Below are 12,147 nucleotides of genomic sequence, written 5' to 3'. Positions count from 1 at the left end.
AGTTGCTAAGCGGACACCAGGTACTATGAGCCGTGGTTAAAAGCCGTAACAACGCTAAGAAGAAGACAACAGACAGTAATTTAACATATTCTTACTAAACTTGCCTCCAGAATAAGGCGAACTAAATTGACATGAGATTGACAGATAAAATTATACCAGGAATAGCAAAAAAAAAAACAGTCACGGGTATATGTCGATAAAATGATATCGATAAGTAAGTTATTGCAATTACTACCTACCAATGTGATAATTATAAAGGTCACAAACGATTTCGATTTATGAATTTCACAAGAAGTGGTTAATTCGAGGTGCCGACCCAAAAATGCCAAATTTCGATGTTAGTATGCAGGTTTGGGGGCCAATTGTTTATTTCGAGAGCTCGGTTGTCGCCATTAATCTAAAATTGGTGATTTAATTTTGTACATGCGGCCGGTAGATAAGATTGACGCATATTTAAATTCTGACCAAATTGTCAACATGGTTGTCCCGTTTGGGGATTGATCTTTACAATCGAAGCAATAGGGATCACCAACACAATTAAATTTTTGCGTCCACGCCACACAATGTAATTGAGAAATTAATCAGAATGTGCGAATTGCCCCCTCTGGGCTGGCCTTTACTGTATTTAGAGCGAAAACATTTATTTAATTACAATATATTTATCCAATATCCTTGTCTTTATTTGTATAAAATTGCACAATTTTCGAAATATCAACGAATATTTGACACAAATTAACATAAAAAATTACTTAGTTACTTTTGAACTGACCGCGCAACAGTAGCGCCTCTATCGATAAATTCTCGGGATATTCTCTAATTCAAACTTTTTTGAAAATATGGATATATGAACAGCACTGGCCAAACTGTGGTATCATTTGTGCATATTGACTTGTCAATTTAGTTCGCCTAATTCTGAAGGCAACTTGATTTAGTACATTATTACTGGATGGTATTTTTATTGTAGTAGTTAAACCAATTTGAGGTTACTAGGCTTGTTTTCACCGATGTTTTTGTGTGTTACCATTGCTTGCTGATTTGTACCTGTAAATATATGTATAGTTGGTCAAACCAATTTGTCAGTCAGTAACAACCAGGAAAATTATACTCAACCCTTTCTATTGGGCGCTAGTACTAGTATAAGACAAAGATAGTATGATTCTCTCTGTCTATGTTTGAAATGAGACAGTCCTTTGACAAACTATAGAAAACATACCTCTCCTATCATCACAGTCGGGCGCATCCTCTAAACTTCTCAGGATTTCGGCGCACAGTTCCGAGTCTAGTGGGACGGGGTTATCTGATTCCCTGCAAAATAAATTGATGTTAGAAACGTGAGGAATTTTTCATCAGTTTTTAAGGAGGTAAATAAAACTTTATGGGAACGAGTATTTGATCGAGTACAAACTATCTGTTGACGATCCTGAATTCACCAGCCACAAGCCACATTAAGTTATTATTTAAAGGTTTCGTCATACTGCAGTTGGGAGTGAGTAGAGCGGGACGCAAGCGCGGCGTGACTGTGAAAATGTAACAAGCTGTGACAAGGGGGAGGGGGGGAGTCACAAACTTTGTGACGTCACTTTAACTTCACTTGTTTCCATGGATTTTTAATTCATAATTCGTTTATTGTCTGTAGAACATGGGTATATACAATGATGGAACATAATGATATGGAATCACCATGGTCAAAAATCGTCAAATTCGTGTGACGTAATTAATGGATGACTCCTAAGTAAGAGAGAATCCTACCAGTAGTATTGGTAGTGGTCATAGAGTAACTTATACTAGAGCGGTACTGTCATAGTAAATTTTGTAACCCCAGAAAATTCACTGCCATCTGTCGACACACTTTAAAACTAAAATTGAAGATTTGTAAAAATACGATAAAATGTATTTAAATATAGATAAATGATTTTTTTTATTTGCATTAATTATTTTGATGATTTTGACCCATGTTATTTCACTGATATGCGTTAAAATTGTTAAATAACAAACGAAACCGTCAACGCCATCTATACGACTGTAGGCCAAAACTAGTAGCGCCCTCTGAACGAGAATCAAATTTTCTTGATTTTCGAGGCACGTTTTTTCCTTACACTGTATCCATCTATTACGGAGTTATATCTACCTTTGGTAGTGGTAGTTTAGTTAACATACCTGTTGTGCAGCACTAGCGCCACCACGGGTGGCGGCGGCACGGGCGGCATGGCGGGCACGCGCGGGCTGAACGCGCTCAGCTCCAGCGTCGGCGGCGGCACGCGCGGCGCCGGCGTTCCGCCCCACTCTCCCCACATTCCTGTTAAACATACCACAATTTTAATGTCAATATTGTCCAATAGAAATTACGATAAAGCTAAAGGCTATGTTTCACTGGTCGATAACTCAGCCGATGACTCGGGACTCCCTGCAGGCGTTAAGGTGGCATAACGACTAGTAAAACTCATTAAAGCATGCGTTTTGGAAATCTCCCGCACCCCGCATGCGAACCCTATCGACCAATGGCAACGGTTCTCCGAATGCGGGCTTTACATTTATTTGTAATAATAAGAAAAAAAAGAATATAGGTATATCTGGTCCACAGTGACGAACGATTTTTTTTAATTTGGGGCTCCGTCAAACATTTCGCATTTCAAAAGGGTTCCGTCACCAAAAAAGCTTGAAAACCGCTGCTTTAAGGAAATCTCTCGTACCCCGCGTGCGAGCCCTATTGACCAATTCTGGCACTATTCCACAATGTTAAGAATGAAAGCGGACTAAGGGTCGGTTGCACCAAACCGTCTGTCATCGCTAAAGCGTTCGCTAAATTTTATTGTATGGGAAATTTTATAGATCTCTGCTGCGTGACGTCGATCAGTTTGCGGCTGGTGTAACTCGGCCAGTGACGTAAGGCTGGGTCACGTAAGGCTGTGTGCACACTGACCGTGCGCTCGGCGCCAGTCGTCGCGCTCGGCGAGCACGTCGGGCGGCGCCTCGTCGCGGCCGCAGCGCGCCGCCCACGGCCGCGCGCCCGCTCCGCTCTCTAGCGGGAGTCGGGCTTCACTTTCTTCTAGGGCTACTAGGATTTCTGGGTCGAATACCTGGAAGAAAAGATTAAGGTTGGAAGATAGGCTTATAGAGCAAGTAACGCTTGGGTTCTTACATGAGTCCTACATGTTTATTTCTTTTAGAGTCGGTCGCATGAAACTGTGGGACACCGCTCAAACGTTTTCTAAATTTTAATAATTAGGAAGCATATGATGCTATGCTATATATGTTGCTAAACTATGGTTTTCGGCCAAGTGGCATTGATCGGTCGGTCAATTGTGGCTAAACTAGCCCTTGTATTGTAGTTCGGACGATTTTCCGCAATTCGACGACTGGCGCCATTGGCGCCAAACTAGCCCTTAGTGTTTCGTGTGTTAAGTTAACACGCCGATAAGTCACACCGGGAGCCCATTTCTCGATCGGAATTGGATATTATTAGATTTATTAGCCGACAAGCTGTCACATTGTAAAGGTTTTCATGACAACACACTGATACAGTTACACTAATTCCGTTCAAGAATTGGGCCCCCGCCCCCACCCATCCAGCTGTAAGCCGCCTGTACACTACAGTCTACAGGGTATGAGTACAATCACGCGGCAGCTAGTGCTAGTGCACTCACCTCGCCGAGCGTGTTGGCCGCGAGCGCGTGCCAGTCGCCGACGCCGAGCCCGCGCGCGCCCCACCACTCCTCCCCGCGCGCACACTCGCCCCACAGGCGGGCAAGCTCTAGTGCCGCTGCCTGTATTGCTCTCTGAAAACATACCATGATTGTTTTACCAAAACATCTTTTTCGTGGAATGGTAATGATGATGATTTATAAAAACTATCCTATGTCCTTCCCCGGGTCTCGTACTATCTCAATACCAGATTTCATTTAAATCGGCTTAGCGGTTTAAGCGTGAGGAAGACAAACAGACACAGTTAGTTGATTCGCATTTATAATATTAGTAGGGATGTATCAAATTACTATTTACCACTTAAAGTTGTTAAAAAACTAGCAACAATTTTAGCCCAAATGGCATTCTTATGGCGTTTATCCGCAACCGTAACCACGAGAACACCATCTCGCTTTTAACCTTCCCTCATACCGATGTAGTCAGCTTGCTGCGCTCTTACTCAACTCCTGGCAATCTAACGCAAAGAATCTAGGTATGGAGGAGTCGCGATACCCATAACCTCTACCGGAGCCTAAAAGAAGACTCATTGAGACAAGGGGTGACCCTAGGGCTGGCTCATTCCTAAGCCAAAGAATTAGCATTAATATCCAGCGTGGTAATGTAGCCAGCTTTATGGGCACCCCTCCGCAAGGGACAAACCTGGAGGACTTAACATAGGCAGGTACGTTTTATTTAAATACTTTTATTTTTAGTTTATTATTTAGTTTATAGTTGATTTTACGTGTTTTTGAATAACAAAGATCGTTTATTCATGAAATAAAACTATGAAAACGGATTATATCGCGTATATTGAATTTATAATACATCCCGACGTTTCGAACTCTTTACAGCGTTCGTGGTCAACGGGTGACTGAGGAAAAATTACAAAGTGCAAAAATACCCACATACTAAAATAATGAACAATCATAGACTACAAACTTTAAGGCTGGTTGTACATGCAAAATCGGTTCATAAGGCTAGTTATACACTACAATTATTTTCAAGTAAAGATATATAAATATACGCGATATAATCCGTTTTCATAGTTTTATTTCATGAGTAACTATCGCGGTAACCGAAGACAATATTCGTTTATTCATCTTAAACTTGCCCTGAGATCATTGGCTGCACCCGTACCCGCGCGGCGTCGCTGAGCCCGAGTGCCAGTTCACGCCGTCTCGCCTCAACTTTCTCCCGAAGCGACGTTATCAGCTCGCTGTGTTTTTAGTCAACTTCTGGCAATCTAACGCAAAGAACCTAGACTTTTACTTACCCTGAGATCATTGGCGCTCATCCGCACTCGTACCCGCGCGGCGTCGCTGAGCCCGAGTGCCAGTTCGTGCCGTCTCGCTTCAACTTTCTCCCGAAGCGACGTTATCAGCTCGCTGCATTCTTTTTCTAGTTGCGCGTACACTCCTCCTGTGTTCTGTAATATTCACGGAAAAAGCTACAATTTAATTGAACGATTATATTTTGAGTCCTGACTTATTAATATTGCTTCTTACTCTTTGAATATGTAACACTAAAAGTCGAACAATCGATCATTCTATGACCGTAATGAGGGCTAACGCGTATGAATTCGCCGCTAGGGGCGCTAGTGTAGATGGTGGTCTTTTCCATAGTTCGAAATGTCAAATGTCACTTGTCATTTCAATGACTGACAGCTGTTTTTTAGTGTTTTGGACCACCATCAACAGAGGCGCCAACTGGTGAGCAAAAACACGATAGCCCACATTACGTTACAAAGATGATGTGTTCTTGAATCAGAATGTTGCAGTGTAGAATCGAAAACAATAGTGTAGAATCGAAGTGCCGGAGCCAAATAAATAACCTCAATTTCTGAATGAGACTGAATTTGTTTTTTTCGAGACCTTAGCTATCTGCACGGAGAACGGGCCGAAGCAGGCGGTGACGAAGTGCTCGTAGTCCCGCAGAGGGCGCTCCACGGCGCGCTCGGCCGCGGTCGCCCACTCGCCCAGCACTTGCGCTTCCCCGCGCGCCGCCACTGCGGCTACGGCTTGGGCACATCTGTACAACAAGTTTTGTCACCAATTTCATTTTAGACTATAACCTTTAATTGCCGATGGTTGTGTAGTACATATCGAGATGTTTCTAATTGGGTAGGTAAAGTTTTTTGAAGATAGGCAAATTATATTTTTATCCGATAGTATTCGTCATAACGATCACGGAAATGCAGCTCTTTTATTTTTATTTCGTATTATTTATTAAATATATTTTTTTAAGTGACCGAGATGACGTTTGTGAAATTTAATAGCAGATCAGGCACTAATGCCTGTGCACGTGATTTAATTGATGAGATAGAAAAAAAAAACGATGTCAACTGTCAGTGTCACTTAGCTGTCATTGCCGAAAAATGTTAATAACAAAATGTTTTATGTATGTATTTCACGGATACGTACATGAGGGCCCTCTAATTTCGGCGGCATTGTGCTTAATACTGTTATGATAATAATTTAAAATCATAACTAGGTCCATGTGGGGCAAGTTTGTAGAATCTGCTCGCATAAACTCGCACATCCTTCTTGCAAAACTCAGTCAGTCCAAGGGTCAGCGCAGGGGTCGGGTCGTCGTAAGGGAAGAAAACGTTGTCCAATAAGCAGTGCCAAGTTGTCGAAAGTAGATTCAATCTTTGTCCAAATACTCGCAGATGTCGTGGGGAATCAGAAGTCCTTGGGTCGTGCTGAGGTCGTCAAAAATCTCAATGATAACCATATGATAACACTAAATCGCAAGGTAACAGAAAGGGTTGGGCCTTTATGTCTGTTATTTTTCGGCAATGACAGCTAAGTGACACTGACAGTTGACATCGTTTTTTTTTTCTATCTCATCAATTAAATCACGTGCACAGGCATTAGTGCCTGATCTGCTATTAAATTTCACAATCGTCATCTCGGTCACTTAAAAAAATATATTTAATAAATAATACGAAATAAAAATAAAAGAGCTGCATTTCCGTGATCGTTATGACGAATACTATCGGATAAAAACATAATTTGCCAATCTTCAAAAAACTTTACCTACCCAATTATACATAATAAGTTCGATGAGGTTGCATTATTTGACCATAAAGTTCTTCGGTCTACATCAATGTAAGACAATTTGTATTATAGGTTCTTATTACTTCTCATAAAGCATTACATTTTGGTGGCGTGACCATGCAGGATTATTAAATACTTTTTTCAACGAGTCTCACGTGATCAGGGGGCTATTGCATAATAAAATATAAGCTAATAGTGTTAGTGATTTTGTATGAAAAATTACTAATAGTATGTAATGTGCTTGTAATATTATAATGCAATAGCTAGGCCCCTGATAGTGCGTGCGGGACCTCAGGCCGGGCGCGTTGACCGCGGCGTTAGAAGGAGCCTACCGAAATCCTTATAATGCATTACATTTTGGTCCAGGAGTATCAAACCTAACCCTCCTCTTTCAACTAAACTTACGTGATCTGATAGTACGTGGGGTCCTCAGGCCGGGTCCTTCGACTCGGAGTCAGAAGGAACCTACCGAGGTTCTAATAATGCGTTACATTTTGGTGCACCTCACTAGGATTATCCAATCTAAACCTCCTCTTTCAACAAGACTCACGTGATCTGATAGTGCGTCCGGGTCCTCAGGCCGGGTCTGTCGATGTGGCGTCAGAAGCAACGTACCAACTCACCGAGGTTCTTATAATGCGTTACATTATGGTGCCCGTGACCAGGATTATCATTGATCAAGACTCACGTGATCTGATAGTGCGTGCGGGTCCGGAGGCCGGGCCCGTCGACGCGGCGGCAGAAGGCGGAGTCGTGCGCGGGCACGCGCGCCGCCCGGCTGATTAGTACTCGCCACGCCACCATCTCCCATAGCGCACGGACTGTCCACCAACTCACACCGCCTTAGAAGGAAAATAACATAGTAAATGCACGAGTTACTGTTCTAAATACACTAATCACTATAGGGGTGCCTATATAGTTGAATCGTTTCGATTTCTCCAGAATCTCAACTTCAGATTCTGACCTGATGACAATGATACCCAATGACTAATGATACTTTGTGAACTATAAAGTTACCCTTTCAAACAAAAAAAGAATTTCCCAAATAGGCCCAGCCGTCTTTGAGAAGGCGGGGAACATAATTATGTCGAAAAAGTGTTTGTGCCATTGGAATTTTAAGTCCCAATCTCAAACAATAAACAATCTGTCTATGCCAAAACATTTCGTTACAAACTTAGCTCGTATTGAGGCACAAAAACAAATAAGGTTTGATATTTGAACGAATTTAATTAGCAAGATATTTTAAAAAGAATCATATCTAGAAACGGAACTTTAATTATACAATTTAAAAAAGCAGTTGTGCCTGTAAACTTACCAACTAGAAGTAAGAAAGCGCTGACTGGACATAAAACAACGGCAACCACAATAGCGGCTATGGGCTGCAGGATTCCCAGTACTGCGATACGCCAGATTAACACTTCGAATAACACCATTATTCTGCAAAAATAAAAAAGGAAATTAAATGTTAATAATAAAACTTATTCAAAACAAACTTCACTCATTTTGGCCGTTTGGAAATTGTTTAAATATCTCTCTCATTCATACCATAGGAACAACTATCCCTCATTTTGACGACCGGTCTGGCCTAGTGGGTAGTGACCCTGCCTGTGAAGCCGATGGTCCTGGGTTCGAATCCCGGTAAGGGCATTTATTTGTGTGATGAGCACAGATATTTGTTCCTGAGTCATGGATGGTTTCTATATATTTAAGTATTTATATATTATATATATCGTTGTTTGAGTACCCATAACACAAGCCTCCTTGGGCTTACCGTGGGCCTTAGTCAATCTGTGTAAGAATGTCCTATAATATTTATTTATTTATTATTATTATTTCACTTATGTTATGCGATGACTTCTGAGTTCGGTTTAGGTGTTGGTGTACGGCGTTAGTGGCGAGCGACAAGCAGCTCGGCAAGGCGTACAGCTTTACGTCAAGTGTTCAAGGGTTTTGAGCAGCGTACATGGAGGCCAGTCGTATGTTTTCATTTGTTTAACATGGACGCTATGTTTGTACGCTTCGTTGGTCGCTGCCGGTCGGGCATCCACTCTGTTTGCACCCACTCTCGCATCCCGGGCACGCATAGCCGTCTCGCTCACGCTTTCGCTCCGTGAGAGTGAGAGAAGAACCAGAACCCACGGGGCCTTAACGCCTTATCATCTTAACGGCTGCAAAAAGTGAGGGAGACAACAAAAACCACTTGCCTATTGAGCCGCGGAGGATCAGGACAGTCCAAGTCATATAACAGCGCGTTGCCCGCGTACACACCCGCCGTCAGCGGCGGCATCCACAGTGGCACCTGAAAATTTCCAAATAGCATCAAAATGCAGTACGTCAAGTTACAAGAAGTTTTCCTTAAAACTGGTTGTTGAGAAGCTGTACATACCGTGGCAGCCGCCGCCAGCGCCAGCAGGCTGCCCAGCAGCGCCGCCAGCGGGAACAGCAGCAGCAGACAAAGCGAGCCCAGTCCGCCTACGACGCCGTAGTTCCACAGGCGATTGGCTTGCCGGCTTAGACCCTTGCCCAGGAGGCCTGCGAAAGTTATGTTGTTGTTTAAGTGAATTCAGTAGTATTCGTTGTTACAGATTGACTTTATGACCGACGCGCGACCACATCGTTCGCGTCTTACTGCTTCTTTTCCGGAAAATGGAATGAAAGTCACCTGTATCGGGCTCTCTTTCGAGACCTGTTGCCAGAGTTTGAGACCACGTCGTCTCGTCTGTGTCTCGCTACTTCTTTTCGGTATAGAGACCTTATTCTGATTTATACAAAGTTCAAAATGGAATGAAAGTCACCTGTGTCGGGCTACGTTTCGAAGCGCATCCTCTATTTCGAGACCTGTCGCCAGAGTTTGAGGAGACGAGACCACATCGTCTGTGTCTCGCTACTTCTTTTCGGTATAGAGACCTTATTCTGATTTATACAAAGTTCAAAGTGGAATGAAAGTCACCTGTGTCGGGCTACGTTTCGAAGGGCATCCTCTCTTTCGAGACCTGTCGCCAGAGTTTGAGAAGACGAGACCACGTCGTCTGTGTCTTGCTACTTCTTTTCGGGATAGAGACCTTATTCTGATTTACACAAAGTTCAAAGTGGAATGAAAGTCACCTGTGTCGGGCTCCGTTTCGAAGCGCGTCCTCTCTTTCGAGACATGTCGCCAGAGTTTGAGGAGGCGAGACCACATCGTCTGTGTCTCGCTACTTCTTTTCGGGAAAAGCGTGCCGTTTACCTACAGAAAAAGTAAACATTAATTTGGCAAACCACTGTAATTTTTTTTTGAGTCGGACTCGCGTTCTAAGGGTTCCGTACATTACACCATTTAAGCGATGTATTTTTTATGTGAAATGTCTTTAAAAAACCCTTAGGGGTCGGGTCCAAAACTATGTAATTAAGTCCGACTCACGCTTGACTGCACATTCCTAATAGGTTTTCCTGTGATCTATAGGTAAAGAACTATTTTGTGTATTTTTTTCAAAATTTTAGACCCAGTAGTTTTGAAGATAAGGGGGGGATGGTCATTCAAGTAAGTAGTTGAATAACTTCTAAACTGTTTATCCTAAAATTATAAAAAAAATATATTTGAGATTCTCACAATGAGCTCTTTCATTTCATATATAAGACGTTATAGTTAGAAAAACTTTATTTCTTAATTTTCTCATTTACCCCCCAAAAGTGGACCCGATGTTTAAAATTCATTTATTTACGTTACATGTCCGTCTTTGGGTCACAGACTTGCATATGTATACCAAATGTCAACTTAATTGGTCCAGTAGTTTTGGAGAAAATAGGCTGTGACAGACGGACAGACAGACAGACATACGCACGAGTGATCCTATAAGGGTTCCGTTTTTTTCCTTTTGAGGAAAGGAACCCTAAAAATGTGAGCAATAATTGTTTGATAAAATATTCAGTCAAAATTTTTGGGTTTGGGTCTCTATTTTAGCATAAAATAATTGTATCCAGTTTTTTTATGTAATTAGCCTTGTGAAGTTATGACTCCTATTAACAAATGTACATCTCTCCATTTCCTCTAGTTCTAGCTTTTTCTGACGGCCCCAAATAGGGCATATAGGGTTGTATACTATATAGGGTAGGTATACCTTAGACAGTAAACAACAATATTACCCTAGTATACATTATTTAGATCAGATTTTTAAGAAATCTCTTTAATTACTTAACCAGCCCTAGCCGAAAGGTTCATCTGATATGTGTTTTACTATATAAAACATTACGGTTAATCATTGTTATGTTGGTATGGTCTTTAGCTGCTTTAAAATGATATTTGACTGATTAAAGCCGCATAATGTTCTCTATGTTTTACCTGTGACAGTTCAAGATCTGGCGCGAGGGGTTTGACTCGTATAAGCGTCCGCAGCGATATCGGGGAACTCCACGCCACTACCACCCCGAGGAGGAACATCATGTTCCAACTCCAGCTCCAACACCTGTTGACAAACGAGTGTTGTTTATCTTATCTTTATCTAATGAGGGCTATCGTTTTTTTGCTCACCAGTTGGCGCCTCTGTTGATGGTGGTCCAAAAGACTAAAGAACAGCTGTCAGTCATTTAAGTGACAAGTGACATTTGACATTTCGAACTATGGAAAAGACCACCATCTACATTAGCGCCCCTAGCGGCGAATTCATACGCGTTAGCCCTCATTCTTCTGTCGAGGAAATCAACTGAGAGCTAAAATAACAATAGCTTACCTGTAAGCTAAATTGACGAGTCTCCAACCTGGCCAGCGAGTGCTGGTTCGTCGCACAGTTTCCTTGTCCACTAAGAACACAGGCTGGCTAGGGTCGGAGCGCGGGGTCACTATAGAGGTCGCCCGAGTGCTGAGAATATAATAAAACATAAATTAAGCTAATATTATTAATAATTTCACAGTTTAACCAGTTCCTTTTTAAGCAATAACAGCGCATGAGCAGCGATTTACGATAGCCGCGTGCCGCGTACTGTCGCTCGCCGCGCAGCGCTCTGAGCGCGCGAGACATAACCCAGGACAGGAGTTGGCAAACTTTTTAGAAAAAGAGCCAAACGCAGGAAAAATCAGCAATAACATGTAGCTCAAAGAGCCACAAGTGTTGTTTTCAGTGGTCTAAGAACTCCTAAGTGTCTTGTTTTTTGACAAGTTTTCAGAGATAATAAAGTATGACATTGATGCACCAAGGCGGTTTGTTTACAGAGGACCTACCGGGAAACGCGAATCCGAAATTTCACTATCTGCCTCTTAATCGCTCGAATATGCAAGTGACAGAGATGTTAGATAACGAAATTTCGATTTTCGTGTATTCCCTATTGTATCGCATGCGGCTCGCGAGTAGGTTTGTTGACCCCTGACGTAGCCGGTTGGGATCGTCTTGAAAACGGAGGCCTAGGCTTTCCGAACCAATCGTCGTAGTTTTAA

The 12,147-nt window shown here is 42.3% G+C and overlaps 1 protein-coding gene across 2 annotated transcripts in view; it reads right to left on the bottom strand.

Annotated features, from left to right (window-relative positions):
- Positions 1–12,147, bottom strand: part of LOC134744125 (uncharacterized) — a 58,628-nt gene that overhangs the window by 11,750 nt on the left and 34,731 nt on the right. For both annotated transcript variants that reach the window (XM_063677819.1, XM_063677820.1), the window contains 13 exons: positions 11,447–11,575; positions 11,059–11,182; positions 9,846–9,966; positions 9,127–9,272; positions 8,945–9,039; positions 8,056–8,177; positions 7,429–7,582; positions 5,553–5,709; positions 4,955–5,107; positions 3,645–3,776; positions 2,921–3,077; positions 2,158–2,296; positions 1,214–1,305 (listed from right to left, as the gene is read on the bottom strand). In XM_063677819.1, the coding sequence (XP_063533889.1) occupies positions 1,214–1,305; positions 2,158–2,296; positions 2,921–3,077; positions 3,645–3,776; positions 4,955–5,107; positions 5,553–5,709; positions 7,429–7,582; positions 8,056–8,177; positions 8,945–9,039; positions 9,127–9,272; positions 9,846–9,966; positions 11,059–11,182; positions 11,447–11,575 (1,721 nt within the window). The remainder of the gene's footprint in view (positions 1–1,213; positions 1,306–2,157; positions 2,297–2,920; positions 3,078–3,644; positions 3,777–4,954; positions 5,108–5,552; positions 5,710–7,428; positions 7,583–8,055; positions 8,178–8,944; positions 9,040–9,126; positions 9,273–9,845; positions 9,967–11,058; positions 11,183–11,446; positions 11,576–12,147) is intronic.

This window comes from Cydia strobilella, chromosome 9 (genome assembly GCF_947568885.1).
Source record: "Cydia strobilella chromosome 9, ilCydStro3.1, whole genome shotgun sequence".
Lineage (NCBI taxonomy): Eukaryota > Metazoa > Arthropoda > Insecta > Lepidoptera > Tortricidae > Cydia > Cydia strobilella.
Note: the sequence above shows the minus strand (reverse complement) of the source record. Positions and strands in the feature narration are given on the sequence as shown.